The 27656-nt window shown below is 46.0% G+C and overlaps 2 protein-coding genes and 1 pseudogene across 8 annotated transcripts in view; all 3 read right to left on the bottom strand.

The window, feature by feature from the left end:
* The window catches only part of RADIL (Rap associating with DIL domain), an 87883-nt gene that overhangs the window by 27211 nt on the left and 33016 nt on the right, over positions 1–27656 (bottom strand). For 6 of the 7 annotated variants that reach the window (XM_073886251.1, XM_073886257.1, XM_073886253.1 and 3 more), the window contains one exon: positions 8831–8896. The exons of the other annotated variant lie outside the window; for it this stretch is intronic. In XM_073886251.1, coding sequence (XP_073742352.1) covers positions 8831–8896 — 66 coding nt within the window. The remainder of the gene's footprint in view (positions 1–8830; positions 8897–27656) is intronic. 7 annotated transcript variants of the gene reach the window in all.
* Positions 4907–5399, bottom strand: LOC112816854 (small nuclear ribonucleoprotein Sm D2 pseudogene; annotated as a pseudogene).
* On the bottom strand, positions 16937–21280 carry PAPOLB (poly(A) polymerase beta). The gene has a single exon (XM_025863606.2). The coding sequence runs from the start codon at positions 21100–21102 to the stop codon at positions 19171–19173; it is 1932 nt and encodes a 643-aa protein (XP_025719391.2). The 5' UTR covers positions 21103–21280; the 3' UTR covers positions 16937–19170.

Raw genomic sequence — 27656 nt, 5'->3', positions numbered from 1 at the left:
ATATGGGGTTCCCCACTCCACCCTGACATATCAGCTCTGGTGGAAAAGCAGAAACACACCCAGCAGAAGAGTGAAAGCAGGGGTCTGGGTAATCAGAACCTGGAGAGGACTCTCTGCTTCCACAGGGCACACACGGGACCCACCTTGTCATGTTCACAACCAAGGACACACACACAGGACCACCTTGCCCTATTCTCACTGAGGACACACATGGGACCCACCTTGTCGTGTTCCCACCAAGGACACACGCAGGACCCACCTTGTCATGTCCACAACCAAGGACACACACACAGGGCCCACCATGCCACCTAACACTTGCTAAAACACACAGGCACCAGACCCAGAAGCAAAATATTTCTTTCCACATTTTTTTAAAGATTATTTATTTATTTATTTGACAGAGCGAGAGAGAGTTAGCAAGAGCAGGAACACAAGCAGGGGGAGTGGGAGAGGGAGAAGCAGGCTTCCCGCCGAGCAGGGAGCCAGATGTAGGGCTCGATCTCAGGACCCTGGGATCATGACCCGAGCCAAAGGCAGACGCTTAGCGACTGAGCCACACAGGCGCCCCTTCTTTCCACATTTTAAGAGGATAATTGAACTCGAGGAGAGGCACAACTCAGTCACAGGCGCTGATGGGTGCGCAGGGTCCACCCAGCCTGGCCTGAACTGTTTGCCTCTGACTCGGGAATTGGGCGGAGGCTCCTACTCTGCAGGTGTGACCGTGATCGAGAGAGTGAGAGAGTGAGAGAGAGAATGGACACATTCACAGAAAGGAGCTCTGAGCCTTGCTCTCCCCAGCCACTGACTCTAGCTAGCCCCTCTCCTGCCCGGGGTGAAACCCCCCAGCGTGCGGCTCTGCGGGGCAGGGCTCCCTGGGTCCTCATCCCCTGCTCAGACGTGGTGGGGTGACGCAGCCAACCAGGCAGGGAAGGAAGAGGTGGGGGGTGACACCCTGGGCCACACGGCTCTTTGACGTGCAACCCCCTCTTCCCGCCACAACAGGCTGGTGAGATGTCCCCTCTGCTGGCAGAGAGGAGAGGACTCTGCCCATACCAGGGGTGGCAAAATTGATTTTGAAAACAGTAGGTAGCTGTCACCAGAGCTCCGGTCATGGCTCGATGCTGGCTCCAGAACAGCACTGGAAAGAAAAACACAGCTCTTTCCTGAACGTCACTAAGTTCAGCACAATAAATTTAACCTGCAGGTTTTACCTCGGAATCCTGTTTGCTCTTCCCTCTGGGACTGTGAGTGTTTGAAACAATATGTACAACTTGGAAACTTTTGTGTTGCCTACCCCCATGGCCCAGGTCTCACGGATGTGCTTACCACTGGCGGTTGATGGGGCAACAAAATGGTCCTAAGGGAATTTTACTAAAATCGAGGGAATTACACTTTTTAAGTGATCCCTAATACCAGTTGGGGACCTAGTGAAGGTCTGCTGAAGCACAGCAGCTGCTGCAAAATGCAGAGGGAGGCTCAAGCAAGTCCTCTTGAACTAGAACGCCCTTTTCTACCTTAGCAAAGACATGGGATGGAGTTCTTGCTACCAAGCAGTCCTTGAAGTTAATTTTTTGTATTTGAAATACACAAAAAAGAACGACTAACTTACAGACAGTTTGGTGAGCACCTATCTACTGCATAGCCAGCCTTATTCTGGGCATTTTGCATTTAATTCCACTTCATTCTCACATTAAACCCTATAAAGGTTTAATACTGCAGGTGGATGGGAATATGTTAGCCTAGCTTATTAGGACCAGTCTGACTACCGGCAAAGAAAATTCTCAACAAAATGTATACTGAGCTCCCCTCTCCGATCAGGAACAAGACAAGGATGCCTGTGCTATGACCACTTCTATTCAACATTGCACTGGAGGTCCTACCCAGTACAATTAAGGCAGGAAAAACAAATGAAAGGTCTAAGGATTGAAAAGAAAGAAAGAAAATTATAATTCTTTTGCAGACACTGTGATTGTGTTTGTAGAAATTGCAAAAGGATCTACAAATTGCTAGAATTAGCAAGGTGAGTAGACATGGTGAGTGCATATTCAATCATGTTTTCATACAGGAGAATCAATGGGAAAAGGTTATGCACAAGTAATGACACCATTTATAATCATGTCAAGAAACACAAAACTACTACAAAGTCTACCAAACGATGTGCAGACCACAACGCTGAAAACTGCGTGACATCGTTGACAGAAATTAAAGGCCTAATGAATAGAAAGGTGTATACCAAGTTGATGGAGTGTATGGATGTTAGTTCTCCCCAAAACTGGTGCATAAGCTCAATGCAATACAATCGCAGACAGGGTCTCAGCATGTGTGTGCGTGCGTACACGTGTGCATGGACAAGTCTCTGCGTGTGTGTGAGTGCATGCACAATCAAGTATGTGTGTGTACACAAACTGGTAGGACATATATGGCAATGCAAAGGGTGAGGTAACCTTGGAGATCAATGACAGTGCTGGAAGACTCGCGCTACCAAATAAGAGCCTCTTCTAAGCTACAGTAACAGAGAATGTGGCACTGGTATGTGGACCAAGAGACAATGAAACAGAAATGAGAGTCCTGGAACAGAATCTCACATCCATAGAAAGGATGGTCTTCTCAACGAATGATACTGGGTCAACTGAATCTCCATATGGAAAAAACAGGAATCATGACCCCTACCTCACACCATCCACAAAAATTAACTCCAGATGGATTACAGATCTGGCCATGGAGGTAAAACAAGAAAGCATTCAGAGCACAGGCAAAGATCCTCATGGCATTGGGCACACAAAGATTTCTTACATGGGGGGAAGGCGCTGCTCACAAAGGGAAGACTGCCCACGGATGCTTCTCAGTGCCCTGGGGAGGTTACAGAGACTGACAAGTACAGCCCTTCAAATATGACGCTTACATTGGTCAGAGAAACAAGGAAGTTTCTAGAGGGACCCTAAAAGAATGTTTCTTTTGTCCACCAAACTAAAAATTCAGATACAAAATTTAACTGCAAACTGTGTTTGCAGAACAACAGTGAAAACCGAATCCATAGCCTCACCAAGTTTCCTATGTGAAAGTTAAGGCACTGATTGGGAAAAAGAGGGCCCCTAAACCTTGGAACAGGGAAATGAGGGAGGGCTCCAATGACACTGAGAAGCTTGACCCGCTGATCCAATCTGAGCCTTACTTGCCAAGAGAAGCAGCCTGTCCTCCTGCATCTGAAAAGACCAGCCTTCCCTTGCTTCCGGAACCTACAATAACCTCACATGGGAGCCACAAGAGGAAGCCTCCTTCCCTGAACACCCACTTCTACCCTTGTTAGCACACCTCGGTGCACCACTGAACCCACAGGCGCCAAGTTTTAGCGGAGACCAGAGCAAGAGGAAGATGGGCAGCAAATCCGGGCTACAGGCAAGCCACTCCGACCCTGGGGATCCAACAGCACTGGAAGAATCTGTGGCAAATAGGTCTGCAGTGTGGCCCCTCTGGGGCCAACCTCAGGAGTTTGGAGCACACCTGCTTCTTTCCTTTTGAGAAACAACTCCTAACCCATTATTGATTGGCACCTGGAGGTCTCATACCGGGACATTACAGGACTGTTTGTGAACCTGAGTTCCCCTCGCCATCTGGTGTGGTTTCTGCTTTCCTGACTGGCACAGTAATTGTATTAAGAACTTCTCTTCAGGGGCGCCTGGGTGGCTCAGTTGGTTAAGCGACTGCCTTCGGCTCAGGTCATGATCCTGGAGTCCTGGGATCGAGTCCCGCATCGGGCTCCCTGCTCAGCAGGGCGTCTGCTTCTCCCTCTGACCCTCTTCCCTCTCGTGCTCCCTAGCTCTCTCATTCTCTCTCTCTCAAATAAATAAATAAAATCTTTAAAAAAAAAAAAAAAGAAGAACTTCTCTTCAGAAGAATTAGAGGCAAACTATAGAATAAGAGGAGATATTTGCAGTACATACATCACAGAAAGGACTCGTCTCCAAAATCAATATGAAAAAGGCAGAGGACCCAACAGAAAAGTAGACAAGGGCTTTGAACAGATACTGCAAAGTAAGAATATCCCAAATGGTCTTTTAACATAGGAAAATGTGGTTAACCTCATTAATCATCAGATTTACAAATTAAAACCACAAAGCAATAGCGCCGTACAACCGTGAGAATAGCTAAAATGGAAAAGACAGGCAGCACCAAGTGTGAGAGAGAAAATGGAACAGTCAGAACTCTTACACACTGCTGGTGGGAGTAAAAACAGGCGCACACACTTAGGAAAAAAAGGTTTAGCAGCATCTCCTACAGCTGGACATACACACACCCACTGGCCCACTGACTCCACTCCTAGGTATATACTTTTTTTTAAATTTTTATTTACTTTTTTGAGAGAGAGAGAGAGCATGAGAGTGGGGAGGGTCACAGGGAGAAGCAGACTCCCCACTGAGCAGGGAGCCCGACATGGGGCTCGATCCCGGGACTCCAGGATCACGACCTGAGCCAAAGGCAGACACCCAACCGACTGAGCCACCCAGGCGCCCCCAGCAGCATTATTCCTATTGAAACCAAACTGGAAACAACCCAAGTGTCTGTCAACAAGAGAATGGCTACATAAATTGAGGTGTATTCATATAATGCAATATTGTACAGCAGTAATAATGAATGAACTCTTCCCAAAGCAACAAAATAAGTCTTTAAAATATGATATTAAACAAAAAAACAAAAACAAGGCCAGACACAAAAAGGTATATATGATATGATTCTATTATAGGAAACACAAGAATAGGCAAAAGTGATCTTTGGTGTTGGAAGACAGTTGGGTCAGTGACTAACTGTTGGGAGGGACAATGCAGGAACCCATTAGAGTCCTGGTAATGTCCTATCTCTTGATCTGCATACTTGCTGCATGGTACACTCACTTTTTTTTTTTTTCCACTAGAAAAAACACAGGACTTTATTATTCCCATTACAAAGGGCAGGTCTTCACAGGATGAGGGCAGGAATTCTGATGCTGGAGAGGAGGCCCCTACTTGCCGGCGATGAGCGGGTTCCGCAGGACCACGATGACCCAGTCCCCGCGCAGGAACATCTTAGAGATGTAGCAGTCCTTGTTGACTGGCTTGGACTTCTTCTTGCCCTTGCCGCTCTTGGGGACCTCGGTCCACATCTCCTTCACATTCTCCAGCACCATGTTGCAGTGCCTGTCAAAGGCCTTTATGCGGCCCAGGAGCTTCTTGTTGTTGCGGCAGTTGATGAGCACCTGGGTGTTGTTCTTGACTGACTGCGTGAGCACAGAGAGCGGACCTGTGTTGAACTCTTCTTCCTCCCGCTTCTGCAGCTCCTCTGGGGTCATCTCACTCTTGGGCTTGTTGAGGAGGCTCATGGTGATAGTGCCTGAGGTCCCAGATCAGCGCCGTCTCCTCCGCGTTGCTGCTCGGTACACTCACTTTTTGAAAATTCACTGAGCTGCACACTTATAATCTGTGCACTTTTCTGTTTGTATGCTATATTTCAGTGAAAGGTTTCCTTCCAAGAAAAGGAGCTCAGATGTTGACATTACCATACACAGATATAAAACTATATGTACCCTGTTTATTTTTTATTTTTTTAAGATTTTTTTATTTGAGAGAGTGAGCAAGTGAGAGAGACAGCATGAGCAGGGGTAGGAGCAGAAGGAGAGGGTGAGGGAGAAGCAGACTCCTTGCTGAGCAAGGAACCCAATGTGGGACTCCATGCGGGGTTTGACCCCAGGACTTTGGGATCATGACCTGAGCCAAAGGCACACACTTAACCTACTGAGCCACTCAGGTGCTCCTACACTCAACCTGTTCAAAGAAATAAAACACACTTTGAAATTATCTGTAGAGAACAATCAGTTATAAACAGCAATGCCAGTTTGAAAAATAACCGATTAGAACCTCTAGAAATGAAAAATACAGTAACAGAAACTACAACTTCAGTGCAACATATCGGACCCAACAGAAAAGAGAATGGATGAACTAAAAGACCAGTAAAAAGAAATTATCCAGGAAGTAGTGCAAAGAGACCGAAAGAAAGAGAAAGTCTACAAGAGGGGTTACGAGATATGGAAGACAGAGAGAGAAGGTCTGACATGTGTTTAAAGACAGCTCCAACAAGAGAGGAATAAGAATGGGGCGAAGGTGATATCTGAAAAGAAAACAGCTGAGAATCTTCCAGGGCCGACGGAAGAATCCAGTGCACAGGTCCGTGAAGTCCAATAAAAGAAAGAAAGACATCACAGGAAAACCACCGACTCGTCTCCCTTATGAATGGAGACGAAGAAGTCTCTAATAAGACACTGGCAAACCAAATCCAGCAACAGATAAAAAGGATGACACATCACCACCAAGTGGGACTTATCCCAGGCACACAAGGTAGATTTAACATACAAAAATCAGTAACTGTAATACACCAAATCCATACATTAAGAGCCCAAACCCTGCAATCCTCTCAGCAGACACAGCATGGAGCTCAGGACTCTGGTAACAGCTGAGGAAGGGTCTCAGCAAATCCTCTTCCCAAAGACCCACACACTCAAAACAGGTGAAATGAAATACCGTGGAGGACAAAACACAAGGCTGGTATCACTTAAAAGTGAGAAGGCGGGCGTGAGGAAATCAAGACAGTGGCACGTGTGCGCGGGAAAGGCAAGGGCGGAGGCACGGTCACCCGGTGCGGATGGAGCAGGCGATGAGCAAGTGGGGCCGCGCCTGCACTCTGGGCACAGCTCAGGTGGGCCATGCTCGCTTTGTAGGGTTTCCACGGAGTCCAGCGTTCGCCCTCTCCCACACACGCAGCTACACACACCCCACCCCCGCCTCACAGCCACACTGCCTTGCCTCTCCGGGGCACAGAGGATGCAGCCTGGCGGACGGAGAGGCCTGCAGGAGACACTGGGGACACCAGGAGCGAGGCACACGGCGCAGAGTCCGCTCTGGGTAACGGTCTACACCAGCCTAGTCTACACCAGCAGTTCTGAAAACGGGATGCTGCCGGGAGGGGTTGAATCTTGTTCGCCCTTCCTGGGCACACGCAGGCTGTCCGCAGCGGGCACGTGGCACCCGCGCCCACCGCCCGCTGCCAGCCCTGCAACTTCCACTTGCACCGGCCCTGTCTCTACCGCACGCCTCCTTCTCTCTCCCCAAGGAGCTGCCAAACGTTCCTTCCTGCAGGCAACCCAGGGACTTGATTCCCCGGGAAATGCACATGTCCTGAGTTCCCTCTACGAGGTCCAGGAAAACTTCCAAGGGAACAATGTCCCCCCTGGGACTCTGTCTGCTGCAGCCTAGTCCTTCAACTGGGTCATAGGTACACAAATCGTTCATTTATTACCCTGTGTCTGCTTTCTGGTGCTTAAAGTATCTCAAAATCAAGCACATGGGTACTGAATGAGAAATATAAACACTTCGTAAACATTGTTATAAACCATTCAACCTCACAAATCCTCCAGGAACACAAACTGCAGCAGTGAGAAACCGTGTTCCCCTGTCAAACTAGCGGACAATTTTACATCACAGAATCACGCGATGGTGAGGGTACAGACATGGACGTTCTCAGAAACTGCTGGTGGGAACGGAAAGTGGCACTGATTCACCCCCAGTTCTAAAAATAGCTCCCAAGCTACATACCACCATTAGATAGAGACATCTCAGCATCTAGAGACATCTCCATCCTTCCACAAAGGAACTCCACTTTTAGGTTGCTGTCCTACAGAAATAATCAGAAAGGAATCAAACATTTATGTACAAGGATGTTTATGACCTTATAAAGAGCATTATTTACAAAGAAAAAATGGAAACTATTCTTAAAATCCAATAGGAATATGGCAGGTACGCTCATTCACTGGCACTAAAAATTATGTTCATAATATGAGCAAATAAATAAAAGTTCAAAAAAATGGAGGACACAACTATGTCTATTTAAATTGTGTAAGAAAGTAAATGCAACACTAAGAAGAGACTGGAATGATAGGAGGGTACATTTCAGGTGATTTTTATTCTTTATACTTTCCCTATTTTCCAAATTTTCAACAATAGAAATGTCATTTTTTAAGTGGAAAGAAATTGCATTTTTTTAAATTTAATTTTATTTAAATTCAATTAACATATAGTGCAGCATTAGCTTCAGAGGGAGAGTTCAGTAATTCATACATTCATACAATTCATACATTCATATGGTGTTGCATACAACAGCCAGGGCTCATTACATCACATGCCCTCCTTAAAGCCTGTCACCCACTTACCCCATCCCCCCACCTCCCTCCCTGAGAAATTGCATTTTAAAGCACTAACAAGAATTATTTCCATGGTAAAACCTGGACCCTCTCACATTAATTCGAGTCTCAGTCGGGAAATAACATCCCCTCTTTAGAAGGAACTAATAACCCAATTAAGATAATGGGTAACCGAGTAGAAGAAATGCTCAAGCCATTTGTCAGTCAGTCACAGACGGAAACAGAGCATTCCAGAACTGTGACACAGAAACAGCGGTGTGGCAGAAGCAAGAATTTTATTTAGCTGAACCCAAGGCCCTATCTGGTTCCCCCAAGATGACAAGATGGCGCTAAGCCCTCTCTCAGGGAGGGCGGGGTGACACGTGACAGCTAGCACACACAGACACGACAGACCCAGGGGCCGCTTTCCACTCTAACCCCAGCAGGTGGGCGTCCCCTGGGTCCAGCCTCAGAAGCAGTTCTTCCTATCAGAGCGGGGCAGTCCCATCTCTCATTGGAACTCCTGCCCCCAGAGAAGGGCCACCCCACCCCCCCGCCCACCACTCTGCATCTCCTGGCCAACACGCACCACTGCTCTGGAATGAGCTCCCCATGTTCACCGCTCACCACAGGTTGGAAGAGACAGTGGAGGCAGTTGCTTTGAAAGTAGAGCAAGAAGACAAAGGTGAGAAACTAGGAGACAAAAAAAAAAAAAAAAAAAAAAAAATCAGAAAAACAGATCCAGAACCTGAATAACACAAGAGCCAGAAGAAATCATCAAGGCAGTAATATATCTTTCCAGAACTGAAGATCATGAGTTTTTAGATTAAAATGGCCCATCAAAAGTCCAGCATACAAGAGAGGTTAAAAATGCATGAAGGGTCAAGATATGCAAATGGATATATATAAATATGATAATAGTTACAACCATAATTTTTTTTAAATACAAAGTAGACTCTACCCCCAGGGTGCAAACACACCCTCCCAAGGCACAGGTGACTCTTCAGGCCAAGGCTGGGGAGGGAGCAGCATAAAGAAATTATGTGCTTCCAGAAGCAGAAGAAAGCCACCGAGCACGAGGGGTGAGGAAACACAGTGTCTAGCAGCTTCTCCGAGGGGCGCTGGAAGCTTCGAGAAATGGGCCAACTTCAAAATCCTAGGAAGAACGTTGTTTTCATTCTAAAACTCTACTACACCCAGATAAACTATTAATCAAGCATTAAGCAGGATAAGGATCTTTCTAGACATACAGAGTCTTAAGCAATTTTAATTCCCATGCGCATTGTGTCCGTTTAATAGTCCTTTTTATTTTAGTGGTAAGTAATACATATTCCTGTATTGCAAAATTGTTCTTTTTTTTTAAGATTTTATTTATTTGACAGAGAGAGACACAGCGAGAGAGGGAACACAAGCAGGGGGAGTGGGAGAGGGAGAAGCAGGCTCCCCACTGAGCAGGGAGCCCCATGCGGGGCTCGATCCCAGGACCCTGGGGTCATGACCTGAGCCGAAGGCAGATGCTTAACAACTGAGTTACCCAGGCACCCCGCAAAATTGTTCTTAATGATCCCAAAACGTACATAGCGCTCCATCTACACCATGGAGTATTCCATAATTTCTAAAGTGAATGAATGAGAACTGTAATAGTAGTGGAGGGAGTTTCTCTCTGACAAATAAATGAAAGCTTAAAAAAAAATAAAAGATGTGGAGGGAGTCTGGCAGGAAAACCAAGTATGTGATCCCATTGCTAAAACAACACACTTTGACCCAAAGCCCGCGCATGCACCTGCTTGAGGAGGGGCTGCACAGGATTGCCCAAGCGCAGAGAAACTACAGAAGGCCACCGAGGGAGGCAGAATTCTAAAATGACCCCCACCATCTCCGCCTCCTGGGATTACTCCCATCATTGTGTTCAAGGGCCAAGAGATTCTGCAGATGTAATTAAGGCCCCGACGGGGTTGATCTTAAGATATAGAGACAATCCAGGGGGCCCGACCTAATCACGTGAGTGCCATCAGAGCAGGGAGCTTTCTCCAGCCGGTCATAGAAATCAGAGACTTGACCGGTGAGAAGGGTTTGAACAAGGGGGTGCTCCACCGCGGGGCTGGGAGGGGCCCCTAGTTGACAGCTAGCAGCAGCAGGAGGAAAGGCAGAGGCTAGACAGAGACCTCAGTCCTACAACCCCAAGGAACTGCATGCTGCCGATAACCTGTGGGCTTGAGGGCCTGCAGCCACCAGGTGAGCAGAGGGTCCAGCGACCCCATGCCAGACTCCCCACCCACTGACACTGTGAGACACTCAAAGGGTGTTGTTTTAAGCCACTAGATGTGTGGTTATTTGTTACAGGGATGACAGTGGATTTGCGTGCCGAGCAGTAAAGCACTGCTGTAACCAATACCTACAATGGGGCAGGTACTCCAGGGTAGGACGAATTCGGGGAGCATGGCAGAAAGAGTCCCGACAGCCTTCAGCAGGCTATTCATAGAAACGTGGGCAGGAAAGACGCTGCTGGTAGGGGCTCCAAGAGAGACAGGAGCACTTCCCTAAACTGTCTCCGAGGAAGCAGAAACTGCTGTGAGCAGCGTGTCCTGGGAATCTAGACTTTGAGAGAGCTGCAGCGGAGGTTCACAAGGACACGTGGGTTCCCGGAAATCCAGGAAGGGACCTGGTCGTGCAGAAGCAGGACCTGTAACTGAAGGGCCTGAACAGACCGCTCAGCAGAAGCCACCTGCTTTCCGCTCGCTACCTGCCTTGAGAGGCAAAGAGGAGAGAAATGGAAGAGCAGAGAATCAAAAGGGAACCCAACTGCATGACTGCAAATGCTCAGCCTCTCCACATGACAAGAGGCCAAGAGTCAGAACCTGCTGTGGGGGAGTATGGCACAGAGACAAGGCTCAGTGTCCGGCTCAACCCTCTCTTGGTGCCTCGGAAGGATCTGGAGGTCAGAGCGCTGGGCCACACAAAGACCCTTGCAAGAGACTAAGGGTGCTCCTCATCGGTTCTCTTCATCCAACCAGGGGTGCTGGAGAAGCTTACAAGCACCCTCGCATCTCAGCAGAAGCTGGAAGCAGAGAAGGGCCGTGTCAGAAGCGTCGTCTGTGGGTGTGGCTTGTGTGACAGTGTATGCCCCAGGAATCCACGCCCAGCACGGCCTACGGGTTCTCCAGAACAAGCAGCTCAGACTAGGGTGGAGGGGCCTGGCACAACAGAGGCTCCTGACAGGCAGCAGGCTGAGGAAGCCACTTGCTGGGCTACAGAGGAGTCCCATCTTCAAGGAAAACAAAGGATGGCTCAGAGCCCAGAGGACAGCAGGCAGTGTTCCCAGGCCTTGAAATTTAACCACGGACTCCAGCTGCAGTTTGCTGGGCTGGATTTCAAACACTGCCTGGACGAGCCGCTCCTTCTTGCCGTCCACGGCCCTCTTTCTGACCCAGCCGGCCCTGACTCGTCCTGCACCTGGCCGGCCATTGCATGCCGGGAGCCTCTGGTCCCACAGGCCCGCAGGTGGGGAGGCCTGCACTTAGTGGAGTCACTCGGGCACCTGCTCCGCACCTGACTCACACTACGTGCATGACGAGCATTGGGACTTGAACGGATACATAATGGCATGAAGCTGTGGGGCCTGGACACGGCTGAAGCATTTTGTCGTTGCTACGGATATAGCTACAGCCAGACCCAAGACGGCCCCCGTGACCCCTGCCCTTGTACCATCACCTCCCCTGAGTGTGGAGGGACCTGTACATGTGGCAGCCATCCTGCCCCCAGCGAGGCTCTGCTTTATGGCAAAAGAGGCTTTTGCAGGTGTAACGGATCAGTTCACTCTGGGTTCATCTAAAGGGAGATTCTCCAGGTGGGCCTAACCCAAGCACATGAACCTTTAAAAGCTGAGAGGAAGTCAAAGATTCGAAGAACGAGGGAGGGCTGGTGCAACCCTGCTGACCTGAAGGGAGGGCAGGTGGAAAGCACGTGGGAGCAGCCGCAGGACGACAGCCGGCAGGGAAATGCGAAGCTCAGCCCTATAACCATGAGGAACTGAACTCTGCCCACAGTAAGGATGAGCCTCCTGACAAGAGCTTGGCCTGGATGACACCTCAGATTCGACCTGGTGATACCCTGAGATTCCAGCCATGCCAGCCTGCTGATCTGTGAGCTAAGGAAAGGCTGCTACGCTTAGGGTACTTTATTATATGGCAAGAGAACACTGATACGGGTCCACACCAGGTCATTACCATGAAATCGGATGGGAAACAGAATGGCAGAGGCACTGATGCGAGAGAGAATTCCATGGTGAGAAAAAAAGTTTCTATCACGTGAACAAATTTATGTGAAATTAAACGTGACTGTATTTGTTAGCATTAAGAGAGGTGTCTGTTCTCCAAAATATAGCTGACTTTGGACAAGGGCAGCACCCCCACTGACCACGTGGGGCATAAACAACTGAGAAAGAAGCTGTCAGGCCAACATCTGAACAAAAAGAACCCAGAGCTGGGAGTTTCTGAAGCTACTTTGATCCTGAAAGCTTTGGCCGGTTCCAGGAACGAGAACAGTGGTGCTGCGAGAAATCGAAGCCCGGGGCTTGCCAAGTCGGAGCGTCCAGCGGACACCCTCCCTGCCCTCTCGTGCTTCCCTTCCCTGGTTCCGGCTCCGTAAAACGCTGCTTCTCTTCTGTCCTCCGGAACAGTCAGAGGTGCAGTACTGGAACAAGCCTGTCCTTGAGTATGAGGAAGAACTGGCCTGTACGGACTTCGCGTCCCGTGTTTGCACGGCTGCGGTGGGTTTGGGCATGCGTCCCAACTACTCACTCTCTCTCGGGGAGACTGTCAAGCGTTGTCTTTCTTGAGAGAGCTTCGGTAGGCTATCTTTTTCTAGAAGATTGTCTATTTCGTCTAAGTCTTCAAATTCACTGGCAGAAGCTATCCCTAGGATCCTTCTCAGTAAAGCCTACAGCAGCTGTAGCTCTACCCCTTTGACATCTGAGACAGCTGCTGTGCGCTGACTTCGTTTTCCTCATCGGTCTTCCGGTTCGACCACTAGTCATCTCAGAGAACCTACTTTTCATTCCATTGATCCTCTCCCCTGCGTGTTTTGTTTGCTTTCTGCTCTACATTGTTTATTTTCTTCTCTCACTGAATTTATTAGACACATATGTTTACCTAATCCAGTAGGCAGGTAGCTCACCAGTGTTCAGGCTTTATTTAGTAAAAGCATTTAAAGCAATGGCCCTCCTTGGGGCGCCTGAGTGGCTCAGTTCCTTAAGCGTCCGACTCTTGGTTTCGGCTCAAGTCATGATCTCAGGGTCATGAGACTGAGCCCCGTGTCGGAGTCTGCTTGAGATTCTCTCTCTACCTCTGCCCCTCCTCCCTCATGCTCACACTCTCTCTAAAATAAAATCTTAAAAAAAAAAAGCTATGCCCCTCCTTCCAAATCCCACCCACATCAGCTGCATCCCACAAGTTCTGATTCACGTTAAAGTCTTTCTTGATCCCTGAGTTACTTGGAAGTATTTGAACTTCTAAATACCTGAGTGCTGTGTTAGAGACGGCCATCACTGCCGGTGAGGACCCATTGTCTCCTCCTTCCTAACAGCAGCATGGTGAGGAACGGCGAGGTAACGCACCCAGCTCACAAAAACTACCTTTTCCAGTCTGTCTTGCAGATAGGCATGGCCAGGCGACGAAGGTCCGGTCGGGGAGCGAGGAGGGCATGTTCCCATTGGGACTTCTAGGAAAGTTCCACGGAAGGAGGATACGGTTGGCAGGGACACCTCTGCCTGGCCCCCTCTTCCTGCCTTAAACACGGATGTGATGGCAGGGGCCCTGTAATCATCCTTCACTAGAGGGGACCTTCCAGACTGCAGGCATGAACTAGAACGTGGGGTTCCAGTGGGGCCGAACGTGGAAGGGCTGTGGGGCCCTGATGACCTGCAAAGCCACCCTGTTGGCCCTGAACCTACCGCCGCCGTAACGTGAAAGAAAAGAAACATGTCCTGGGCTCAGCTGGTCACCTGGCCAAATGCAGTTCCTAACTGACACAGACGCTTCAAAGATACCACTGTGGCATTGGTTTTTTGACCAGAGAATAGTTCACACATACAAAAGCATTTATAACTTAGACTAATAATAAAATGAACACTGCTTCATCCACCACCTAACCTGAAAAAGGTAGAACATTTCTAGGCTCAGTGTGTTCTCAAAACTACACCTCCCTGTCCTCTCCCCACCTCTCATCTCACCAAAGGGAAGCACTACTCTGGATTTTGTGATTAACATCCCCTTATTCTTTTTTTTTTTTTAAGATTTTATTTATTTGACAGAGACAGACAGCGAGAGAGGGAACACAAGCAGGGGGAGTGGGAAGGGAGAAGCAGGCTCCCCGCTGAGCAGGGAGCCCGATGCGGGACTCGATCCTGGGACTCCAGGATCATGACCTGAGCCGAAGGCAGTCGCCAAACCAACTGAGCCACACAGGTGCCCCAACATCCCCTTATTCTTAAATTATGGTTAGATCACACATTTTTGTAACCCCAAGTTATACTGCTCTTCTTTGCTTGTATCCCACTATTTTTCTGCAATTTCCTTTCTTCCTCAATATTGTGAGATCACCTACATTGATGCACGTAGCTGTAGCTCATTTAACCACACAGCTCTACACTGTTCATTGCATGAAGACAACGCTATCTACCCATTCCCCCATTTATGGGTTTGTGGGTTATTTCAAGCCTTAAGCTATTACAAAACGCTGCTACCAACACTCCCGTACTCTTCTCCTGGTGAGCCATGGGACAGAGTCTCTAGGAGAGTGCTTCCCAACTCTTCTGACACCATGGCATATGTAGAAAATGATATTTACATGCACACTGGAGGAAAACTGGAGGGGTTAGAGTTCTGCATGCAGCTGCAGAGGGGGCCCACAGACTGGCACCTTGAGGGCTCAGGGGACCAGTAAAATGAAGCACATCAATGTCCCATAGGCTAGTGGCAGAGGTATGCACAAGCAGTCCAATGGTGCTAGGTAAGTCCAAACTGTCTCCCGAGGGAGACACTTCCTGCTTTCATAGACCCTGGGCTAGAGCTCCCAAGGCTCCCCCTCCTCCACGAGCCCAGATGTTGTTAGACTGACATTTTGTAAGACAAATGTCTATGCTCTTAACTCGTGTCTCCTCACTGCTAATGAGAAGGGGCATCTTTCTGTACTTACTGTCTATTCCTAGCCCCTCTTCTGAGACACCTATGCACTTCTTTTGCCCATGTTTTATTGGGTAGTTTGATCTTCTTGACCAGATTGTTTTTGGCGTCCTTGATATATTCCAGATAGTAATCATTTGTCAGTTTTATGTATTCTAAAATCTCCCTGCTTGAGCTTGTTTTTCACTTTTCACTGTTCATTATTTAATACAATTAAGAGATTCTGTTCATCAGCCTTTAATGGTTTGAGCCATTTTGTGTGTGTGTGTGTGTGTGTGTGTTTTTCAGGAATTCTTCTCTATGCTGTTACTGAATAAAATAAAACCTGTTTTGTAATCAAAGAATATGCTCTATGAATCAGATATTCTGCAATATGCTGAGTCTTACTTTCTGATCAAGCAGGAGGCTAATTTTTGCACATGCCCAGTGCTTATTTGAGAATGATGTACACTTTCCACTTGTTGGGTGGAAGGTACTATAATAAATATCCAATAGATCAGGGATGACAAACGCCAGCCGCGGGGGAGGGGTTGGGAGGGGTAACAAATCCAGCCCTGGCCATCTGTTTACATATCATCTCTGGCTGCTTGCATTCCACAAAGGCAGAGTTAAGTAGTTGAGACAGAGACCGTATGGCCTCACAAAGCTGAAAACATTTACTATCTAGCCCATTATAGGAAAAGCTTGCCAACCTCTGTTGTGCTCAAAAACTTTTTTTTTTTTTTGGTCTGCTTGATATCAATTAATGAAAAGAGCTGCTTTAAAATCTTCTATGACAATGACACTTTGGCAATTCTGCTAATCCTCGCTTGTTATGTTACTTTATGTTGAGGCTAATTTATTAGATGAAAGTAAGTTTTAAATTGTTCCATTTTCATGGTACATTATTTATGCTATCATTAAAGCAGTGGTCACTCTTGTCCCTAGCTGTTATTTCTACTTTGAAATCTGCCTGGATGATACTGTCACTCTAACAGTCTCTTTTCCTTAGCATGTATTTTTTCCATTCTTTTATATCTTAGGTTTTGGATGTGTCTCTCGTAAATAGCATACAGCTGCACTCAGTTTTTCCATGGAATCTGACACTTTAGTCAGGAAGTCTGGTCCATTTGTTATATATAGTGACATATATTTGGTTTCATTTCCACCATCTTAGACTGTATTTTCTTTTTACCTGTTTTTCCCTGTGCTCCTCCCCCTCCCTTTTTTTGCCTCCCTTTTTCCTGCCTTCTTTTGATTAAAATTTTCACTCCATTTTTTACCTTATTGACGTTTTAGCCTTTTCACGTTCCCCTAACATTATAACATGAATTCTAGACTTAATAAAGACTTCATCAGCGTCTTTATCCTCCTCTGCAACAATATAAGAGCATCAAAAAAATGTATTTATTTGAGAGAGAGAAATGGAGCAGGAGGAAGGGCAGAGGGAGAGGGAGAAACAGACTCCCAGCCCGACATGGGGCTCGATCCCAGGACTCTGGGATCATGGCCTGAGCCTAAGGCAGACACTTAACCAACTGAGCCACCCAGGCATCCCGAGCATTGGGAACTCTTATTGTCAGATTTAAACCCCTTTGCTTGCTTCTTTATTTTTATTGTTTTGTTTTCAATGGAGAAATACATCATGTTTTCCAAAATAGCGCTTGAAAAATACAAGGGGTACAGGTTTTATAAAACAAAGCCAACTCCAGCCATGAGACACTATGTACATCATGTGAAAAAACTAGCCTGATATTCAGTTAATGAAAACTAGAAAGCTCCAAGTTTCCAGCTTGGTTAAACAAGTATAGTTACATGAAACACTTAATAAACTAATTATCCCCCCAATGTGTAAATAGAATGACAAGACTACATTTGTGCCTGGCAACTCCAGCCAGACCCCACAGTTATCTGAAATGCACAGCTCCGGTGCACACTTCACCTGACTTACTGCAGCAGAAGGGCAAGGTGACTGCACAGGGCAAAGATGTGGGCAACAGGAATACTGTGCACTCGACATCACAAAGTAGGGCTGAAAAGAAAACCTCAATTACTGCAGAGCCTAAAAGGAAGAAGACTATATTCCAACTTTGGAAAGTTAATCTGGAAGGACAGGGAAAGGGTTTAAGAAATTATAGTTTCACATGAAAAATGCACACGGGGTAGAAAGGAACCCAGTTGGAGGAGGGTAGGAATCAGGACCAGGCTAACTGGAAAACCTGTCAGGCTCGCTGGGTCCAAATTAAGACAGACCAACTTTCCATTCATCTACATCTGCTGCTATTCATGTGTCCTAAACAGGGACATCCTACCACTTAGCTATGAGAGGTCTTTTTTTTTTTTTTTTAATTTAAAGGAAGGCATTCCTAATCTCTTGTAGGATAAAACAAAAACAGGAAGCTGCCTAGTTATCAAGTGCTTCCTAGAAACTATTTTGTATGTTTCTACATATAAAATTTACTGATAAATTTTAGCGAGTCCTTTAAAAATAAAAATTGGTTTAAATATTTTGGAGAAAATGCCTTTTTGCTTACATGTTTAAATTGGAAAGTAACTTTACCATAAGCAGATACTCTGCGGAGCATACAAATTTCTCATATGTATAGCTCCAACAGCCATCCAAGACCAATAACTGTTTCCCAATTCGTTACGTTCAGTGAAGTGAAATATTAGCCATGGAACCAAAATCTAGTGTTCTGTACCATGTGGCCACAGGATTGTGGGTTTCACAATGGTTAAGAATACACTAGCATTCTGAGGTTTTTTTATGAATCTACATACAAACATAAAGAAGGGAAGGGAGGCAAAAGCTTTTTTGTTTTAGGACAAATGCTTAAGAACAAGAGAATATGGAGTTCGATAGTTCTGACCCAGTATTTGCTGTTTGATTGCTGATTGTATGCACTGTAAAACAATTCCACAGATAAAACCAACATATTATTTCTTGATTGCATCCCGGCAAAACCAAAGACTTACTAATCACTGTTTCAAAGTCAAATATATACCCTGTGAGCTGACACTTCATTTTAAAGGGTTACAGCTACCTCTTGGGGACCGAGGTAGATGGATTTTTATGCTTTTTCTGACATTTGGTACACACTGCACAATGGCATCCAGTTTGACAATTAATATTGAAGAAAACTCTTCAGGAAAAAAATAAAATTCATCAGGCTGAAAAACTTAAAATTAGTTCTACTTTCTAATAAAAATATACATAAAGTGCATCATCAGCATAAGGAATTCTGATACCAGTTTGTATTGCAAATTTTCCCCAACAATGCATCAAACATAAATCCAGTCCAGATGTCAGGCATGGGTACAAATATAGCTGGAGGGTTTTTTCTCTTGTTTTTCTCTTTATGGGCAGTAGTCCTTTAAAATAGTTACTATAACTGCTGCTGACGCATTTATAATAGTACTTCTAGCATCATATAGTAACCTGGACTTCTGATCAAGATTAACCAAGTAAGGGAAGTTACCAAATAAGGCTAAATCTAGTTTGAGCCAAATCTAGTTTGGTACCCTTCATTCTCCTCCTTTAGCATTTGAAGACAACAGGGTGAGTTGGCAGATATAGTTTATGGACTCTTGAGGCTGTTTTTTATCAGTTCAGTCTGTCTTACTGCATTCTTGGTAACAGGAACAGGATTTGCAGGGAGAGCTGGGATATTAGTAAGTTCTGTACTGGATGTTTGCCACAAGGCCAGCCACCATCTGAATAGTTTCTAATGGAGTTGTACTTGTCTCTTTATGAGATTGCTCCTCTTCTTCTAGTTTCCTTGGTCCTTTACGCGGTGAGAATGTCTGCTAGACTCCCACTACAGGATTAGCTATGTTTGTCGCAGTGCTCCCTGAAGGCCTGGGTGGATGGTTTACCAGACATGTTGAAGAAACAACTCTGGCAACTGTGGCCTTCGGTGGTGGAAGAAGGGCTGGCTGTGAGGCAGTCTGAGGAATGCTTTCGCTCGATGCACCCCCTAAGCTTTCACCGGGATTCACTTGTTGCAGGGAAACTTCAGTAACCTGTACGGCAGTCACAGATGCTGCCGTTACAGCAGGAGAAGGACTATTTCTGCCCTGAGAGCTGCCGGTCACTGGGCCAGGCTTCATAGTGCTAGTAGGTGAAGGCACAGACGTGCTGTCTTCCCTGTCTGCAGACAAGTCAAGGCTGCTGTCACTCAAAGATGTTAAAGTGACACCTTCCGTTGAATGTGTTTTCCGTTTCTGAAGCACATGATTAGGCAGTAGTTGGTGAAGTTCCTTTCTTCTTAAATGCATTGCAGCAATTTTCATATCCATCTCAAACATCTTGCTATTTATTGCTTGCCTATAAACTGTATCTGTGAAAGACTGGATATCATAGGTGAGATCAATACTGAGAATGTCAGAGTTTTCTGGCTTTTTTAACACTAACCCTATCACCCACATCGTACGAAATTCTTCCTTGTCAGGATTTTCTTTAGGTGCCGGAAATGACTGAGGATTCACATGCGCCAGAGTAATAAATTCATTCTTCTCCAAGCTTCCAACTAGAATTCGGATTTTTGATTCCACCAAGCCCACCCATTCTAGATGCTGTTTTTCTGTTGGCGCGCTTGCTAGAAGTACAATATAATGCTTGTACTTTTGAAAGAAGCTTGGAGCTTCAAAAAGCTTGGACCACTCTGCCTTACTCAGCAAAATTTCATGTGTGATAGCAAGCCCTTGTTTAAACTCCTCGATCATGACCATCCTTGTTGAAACAGACACGTTGTATGTGGAGTTCTGCTGTGGGTACACTGGTGTGATTATGGGCATAAGATGGTACCTATCACTGGGATTTACTCTTGGGTCCCATACAGGCAAATTAAGATTCCGCTCTTCAGGCTCTTTCAGTAGCACGGGATTTGGCCATTCCCATTCAGAAAATACCAAGAAAAACTTACGTACAAGAGTTGACGCTATTGCATTTGGGTAGAGCTGGCAAGTTCTTGCTACTAGCATGGCCCAGGAAACACCTCCTAGGAAGCCTAATATATTGGAATAGATATTGTGGCATTTGGCCCACAGTTTGATGGCTCTCAGAGTTAACCTGAAGTTGTCAATGTTTGGGACTAGATGTAAAATTTCATCTGTCACCCGGCAACCGTTTAGGCTTCTTATGCATCTAATATCTAAGTTTTTAAGCAGACTGTCATCTCTTAGGTCCAAATCTTCTGGAATAGTCTGCAGTGCTAATCTTGCAAACAAAATATCAATCTCTATACCATCAAAACACAGTTTAATAACTGGTACGAATGCCTCCTCAACAGCCCTTAAATCTTTTACTTCTTCATGTAGTTTCAATTTGTCATAGAATGAGGTGAAAAAGTCGCTTCGATCAACATGTCTCGGCGCAACGCACAACGCATCAATGTCAGCACCCTTCGTATGTACTCCTAATCTGTAAGAGCCAAACGTAAAGATTTTCCCACCAACATTTTCAATTACAGCTTGTGGAAGGCTCTTGCTTTCACTGATTTCTCGTATCCACTCCTTTACCAGATTATTTAATTTTTCCAAAATTAAAATCCTGCACTGCAGTTCCTCTTCCTCTTCAAAAACCCCAAAGGGCTTCAGGGTTTCAATTAACTTCTGGGTAAGCACGCAGTCAGTCTCCTTGGGGGCTGCTAAGCTGATGGGGGAGGAGATGCCATAGCACTTGGGCGGCGGCGGCGGCGTCTGTTGTGATCCCGGGGTTGTCACCGGAAACGGCATCATCTCTAGCGCCGGCCCTGCCACGCCACGTCCCCCGCCACCGCGACCTCCACGGCCGCTGCCCGGGTCATGATCCGCTGAGGCGGGAGGGGCGGGGCTCCTACCAGCCCAGGTCCAACCCGCTCCCGCTCCACTCCCGCCGCTTCAAGCGCCTCTCTGCCGTCCCCTCGGCCCCAACATGGCGCCTGGGCCCTCAGAGCGGCATTCTAGAACGGCCATGCACGCCACGGCGCCTGTGCACCGCGCGGAGCCTCACGGGAGTTGTAGTTTCTGAGGACCCACCGCAGGACTCAGGCAGGTGCAGGCGGTCTGGGGTACGCCTGGTTTTCGGCTTCATCATTACTGTTTACACACACCTACCGTCTTGTCTCTTGATCACCATTTTTCCTTACACCCCAGATCTACTTCCTCTCCAGGGGCAGCTTCACCCTAAGGCGCATCCTTCAGAAACCCCTCACAGTGAGGGTCTGCTGTGCAAGGCGCCTCCAGTTGTGTCGTCCGGGGCCCGGCGCCTGGCTGGTGGTTTAGCTGGGTTTAGCGGGGTCTGCAACTCTGGGTTGGCAGTTCTGTTCTTTCCAGCTGGCAGGTCCTGTCTGCTGCCTCTGGTATCTATGGTTCTGTTGGGAAGTATGCAGTCTGGCTGACCTGCTCACCTGTCTTTTCCTTCTGGCAGCTGTAAAAATCCTCCCTGCCCTCAGTGTCCTGCAGTGTGACCACCACTCGGTGTCAAGGGGTAAACTTTCCATTTACCTTACACTGTGATTTCTGAATCATAAGATTCGTGCTTTTCACTCCATGACCTCTGGAAGAAGCTCAGGCATGGCCTTGGAATATGCTCTCCGCACCATTCTCTTGACCCTCCTCATGTTCACATGGGATAGCTGACCTCCTGTTTCTTCCTGGGTGATGCCAGATCTACCTCTCAACTCTCCAATTCTCTCTTCAGTTGTAGTTAGTCTGCTGTCTAAGCCAGCACTGAAGCACCCATTTAAATACTTACATTTTTAATTACTAGAAGCATTATCTTATTCTTTTCCAAATCTTCCCTCCCTCTTAAGACATTCCATTATTTCCTGTTTTCTTTCTACCTTTTATTCAGTAAACATTTTAAACTTATTTAATATTCTATAACTAATGGCCCCAATTCTTAATATTCTTGAGAATTTGATTCTAGCTTATTTTCTACTGACTCAGACAGGCAGTGCTTCATGGGTCTTGTAATTTTTGGATCATGAGCTCATCTCTGGTGAGGCTTGGGATGCCTGTGTGGATGTCCTTCCAAAGAGGAATTGCTTTGTTTCTATCAGATGTCCTTGTACACTATCAAATTTTACACTATAATTTAATTCCTTTTCCAGGGACTAGCCAGATCACCTGAGTAGTATGATTTCAAACCCCAAACATATGTGAAAAGAGTGGTTTTTGATTCTAGGAAAGAGTTTTCCCCACCCAGAACCCAGATTGAGGAAGAGAACTCTTTGTCACCTCCTCTCACCAAGTATCAGATTCTTCCTATTCCATCTTTTCATTCAGTGTGTCGCCCTTCAAGAGTTGCAACCATATCCAGGGGTTTCAATTCCAACTCCCTGCCTCTTTAGGTCCTGAAACTCTATGTCTCTCTCTTGGGCAGCTGCTAAACTAAAGTTTCTTGATTACAAAGACTGGCAAATGCCCCTAGAGCAATTATAGTTCAGCTATAGAATCAGCTAAGATTCTGAGGTTTCAACATACTTCTTTTTGTTTTTTTTCACTCCTGCTGATTTACTTTATTTTCTTGGGTACTCAGCTATGCATCTTAAAGGAGATTTTTTTTTCTATTTCAACCAACACTTCCAGGTACTTTATATAGAAAGATTTTCTAGGATAAGTAATCCCACATATTGCAAGAAATATAAGTACCTATTTTTCAACCCATTTCAATATAGCTTGCATGCTCAACATTCCAGCAACACAGCTATCAGTAAGGTCTTTGGTGACTTCCAAGTTGTTTAATCCACTGGATCCAATTGTCTACATCTTTTCTGACCTATAGTAGCCTCTTCTTGGCCTCCATGGCACCACACTCTTTGTGCTGTCTTGTACATCTTGGGCCTCCCCTCAGCCTAATTTGCTGACTGCTCCTCCATTACTTAGCCTCTAAAGTTGGTGTTTCTCTAGTTTCCATATTAAGCTCTCATTTCTCCTTATCTTTTGTACATTCACTACCTAAATCTCAATTTTCACAGCTTTAAATATCACCTATTTACAGCTTAATTTAAGCTTTTGTAACAGACTCTTTTTAAGTATTTATTTATTTATTTATTTGAGAGAGGACAGGGGAGAGGGGCAGAGGGAAAGCGAGAGAATCCCAAACAGACTCCACCTGAGCACAGAGACAGCCCGACATAGGGCTCAATCTCACGACCCTGAGATGACCTGAGCCAAAACCAAGAGTCAGACACCTAACCGACTGAGCCACCCAGGCGCTGCATAACAGACTCTCTTCTAAGCTCCAGAACCATATTATCTCACTTCCTATTTACCACCTCCATTGAATATCTGAAACTTAACTTAGTCTAAAGAGAGCTCTTACTCTTCCCTCCATAATTTGTTTCTCTCCCAGTAGTCACCATTTTAGTGAATGGCATCTCCATCCATCTGTGCATTACCAGAAACCTGGAAGTCATTCTCAACACCTCCCTCTTTCTCATACTCAGTATCTAGTTCATTTACAAATATTGTTGATTCTACCTCTAGAATATATTTGGGATTCATATTCTTCTCTCCACCTGTTCCCTCATAACTCTACTCGAGAGTACCATCAACTCTCATCTAGACTCCTATAAAAACCTAATTAATCTCCTATTACTGACCTTTTCGAGTATTTTCTACTACGATCCAGAGTGGTCTTTTAACCCCTTCAGTGGCCACCCATTATACTTAGTCTAAAATCCAAAATACCTAACAACCCAGGTTGGTCTTCCCCTGACCATCTCTCCAGCCTCAATGCCCACAGCTTTCCCCCATGCTCCATCCACATGGCCTTCTCCCAATGCCTGGCATTCACTTCACTGTCTCTCATCCCGAGTCTGTATACAATGCTCTTCCCTCTGCCCAGAAAGCTCTTCTAGCTCCACCAAGTGTCTACTACTCTTCACCTGGTTAACGTCTTGTCATTCTTGAGATTGGCTTAAAATTTATCTCCTCAGAGAGAATTTTCCTAACCTTCATGCTAAATTAGCACATGTGCTTTTCCTCCAGAGCACTTATCACAATTTGTAATTATGTTTTCCATGTGATTGTTTCTTTGCCTTTACTTCCCACTAGACTCTTAGCTCCACGAGAACACGATCTATTTGTCAACTGCTATATATATATATATATACACACACACACACACAAACACACACACACACACCTAGTCAAGCACCAACAGAGTAGCACTCAACAGATATTTGCTGACAAATTAATGAATGAGCACAATTCTTTTTCCTTTGAGTCACTGGTAATCAATATCCAGAAGACTCATTTCTTGAATTTTGATTAGGTAGAGGTCAGTTTCAAATCTACACATTGTAACCTTTGGGAAGTCATTTCATGACTCGATTCATGGCTACTCATACCAGTTGGCTACAGGGAGTCTCTATGGCCACATGACTCTAGTACCCCACTACACTACAGCACCTTTTGATCTAAAAGTGTTTCCAGGGGAGATTTTCGTGGGTCAAGGGCTCATACTCAGCGCCTAAGGATGCGGAAGGACCACATAGGAAAGCACGCCATTGTCATGGCCGCCTTTCTGCAGAAGCTGCGGTCCAGCAGTGCTTACTAGGAAACCAAGTGGACATATCTACAAGCCAAAAATTCCATTTCTGGGAGAATACCCTCAGAGAACTCTGCTCGGACCCTCAAGAGGGCAGGTATGCCATTGTTCATAGTAGGGCAACCTGAGGGCCCGTGATTTGGGGAATGAATAATGTGACATACGTATATAACGGGAAACTATGCCTCAGTCAAAAGCAATGAACTGAAATTTACAGCACCACAGGTAGATCTTAATCTTATTATGTAGTGTCCTTAGTTGAACAGAAAGTTTAAACTTTGATATAGTCAAATCCATCTACCTTTTCCCCTTACAGTTTGTGCCTTTTAAGCCTTATGAAATCTTTCTTTCTTTTAGCTGATGCCAATTATCCCAACACCGTTTACAAAATCCTTTCCCCACTATCTGTGATGCAATCCACGTTGCACCAAATTCCCACTGGGTCATTCAACATCATTTGCCTCTGCCTTCTCTATTCTGTTCGCTCCATCTGCTTGGATGTTCCTGCCCCCAAACCACATGCCTTAATTGCCATGGTTTTAAAACATGTCTTGGAGCTAAGGAGGTCAATCTCCCCTACCCCTGCTCATCTTGTTCAAACCTATCTTGGGCATCGGAAAACCAGGCTCCCTTCCCAAAGATGGACTCAGTCTGTGCAAGGACAGCACAGAAAAGAAGGTGGACTTGGGTCTCACTTACTGCTTTCACTCTGTACACATCTGAACGTGTATTCAAGATCTCTGGAAACATTTCTGCCACTTCAACCATCAGAAGGAAAAAAAAGATAGTTGACGAGCATTCTCTATTTATGTGAGTATATTATCTAAAACCAGTAAGAGACACTATTCTATATGATTTAAATATATCTCCCCAAAATTATAAGTCACTTTTGGGAACCAACATATATCAACCTGCCTTAAATGTTAATAAAACAGCTGTTAATATATTAATACTTCTTGGAAATGCTTCACATGGTTAACTGGACCAAGTGAGGTCTCTCTATCCATTTAACCAAATTCGAAATTTTGCTTTTATGTCTACCTGTTTCAAGACAACTTTAAAGAGGTTGATTCATTTTGTTGCAATTTGGTACAACACAGAAGGCATCAAGAACCAGGCAGATTTGTTGTACTATGCTGGCTAATAGGTTTTCTTTTTTTTAAGTATACTTCTTCCAGAATTTTAAAATCAATTTCAGTAAAACTATAAAGAGGCTTTAGAAAATATGAGCTAAGTGCTATTTAGTTTATAGAATCACTGGTTACTTGTGACAACCAATTAACATCCACTCTCACATTGTGGGCATTCCAATTTGGGGCCAAATGTGAAGAAAGATGAGGAACCCTGGATCTGAGGGCTGACAGATGTCTGGTATTCCTGCTCATCCCCTCAACCTGACACCTAATCCCTTCTGGCTCCAACACCCCAGGAGAGCCTGCATCCCCTTAGGCATGCGTTTCCTTCACTGGCTAAATTCCTTCCCTGCAGTGTCCACACTGGCCATTCCTTAGCCAATTCCTCTTATAGTTTACACCTTGTCAACATTTAATACCAGTTCTGACCTCCCCCTGTGGATTCTGTGGTAAGCTTTGGAGGCTCCTTATATAATGTGGCCGGAAGTCCCCGGGGAGGCGGGGGTGCTGCTGGCCAGGCCCCGGGTGGGCAACACCCAGCTTGGGGGAACAGGGCAGTTAAGCCTCCTCCAACACTGCACTTCTACGTTGAAACTGAAGGCTGTGAACTTTTTAAAAATCTACACAGTGAATTAAAGGATGAGACGGGCTGTGAGGGGGTAACCATTCAACTTTGTTCTCTTTGAATTAAGAATCCTCAAAAATATCTTTTAAGCTCTAACTGATGAGAAAAGTTGGCAGTTGTCTTGCTTTTCACCAAACCACATAAAATAAACTCTGCCCACAATGATTCTATCCCTGCAAATATGCTCAAAGGAGTCTTACTCAAGACTCACAAGGCAGTTACTCCTAAATAAAAGGAGAAAACCCAGATCACCTCATTCATTCTGAGAGAAGTTATTAAAGATCAGATTCATAGCAGAAGAAAAATGTCAAAAGCACGAAGAGGTTGGGAGACGTGTGAGGACAGAATTCATGGTGCACAGTGGAGACAGCAGAGGGCTCCCGTGCAGCCTCAACATTTCTGTCACCGGGGTCCAGGCTCCATCTGCCCATCTGTGGATGGAAAGGTGGAAGGAATCACACACCAAAGTCAAGTGCTCAGAGACAACAAATCTGCCACCACCGGCCACTCGCACTGGGCCTGAAGGAGAGGGGAGACTGGCGGGTTGTACTGTCAGGTGCCCAAGAGGCACATTCCTCGTCACTCAAGCCACAGTTTGCACTAGGGACTTCCACCCCATCGGCACACCACCCTCTCTCCTCCCCGTCCCCATCCCCTGGCAAAGAAAATGGATTCCAACTCTGGAGTCTTAGATGCACACAGGAAGTGGGACTTAGAGAGGAGCTTGCTCTCCTTACGTGCATCAGTCCTGCAACAGGCACTTATTGAGCACCCACTGTATGCCCCACACTGTACAGACACTTGAAGGGTGGTTAGTCACAAGCCCCGTGGCTGAGGCAGAGATGCCCTGCAATGGCATAGCCTGCACACCTCGGTCACAGCAGCTTTAGACACACTCTAAGCTTGCTTGCTTCACAGAGGACACCCAAAGCAGGGGAGACCCTAACTGCAGGGAATGGAACAACACCAAGCCTCCGAGGGCCATGTAGGCCACACG

Source organism: Callorhinus ursinus, unplaced genomic scaffold, assembly GCF_003265705.2.
Source record: "Callorhinus ursinus isolate GAN/ISIS: 27379988/994484 unplaced genomic scaffold, GSC_fseal_2.0 scaffold70, whole genome shotgun sequence".
In the NCBI taxonomy this organism is placed as follows: Eukaryota; Metazoa; Chordata; class Mammalia; order Carnivora; family Otariidae; genus Callorhinus; species Callorhinus ursinus.
Note: the sequence above shows the minus strand (reverse complement) of the source record. Positions and strands in the feature narration are given on the sequence as shown.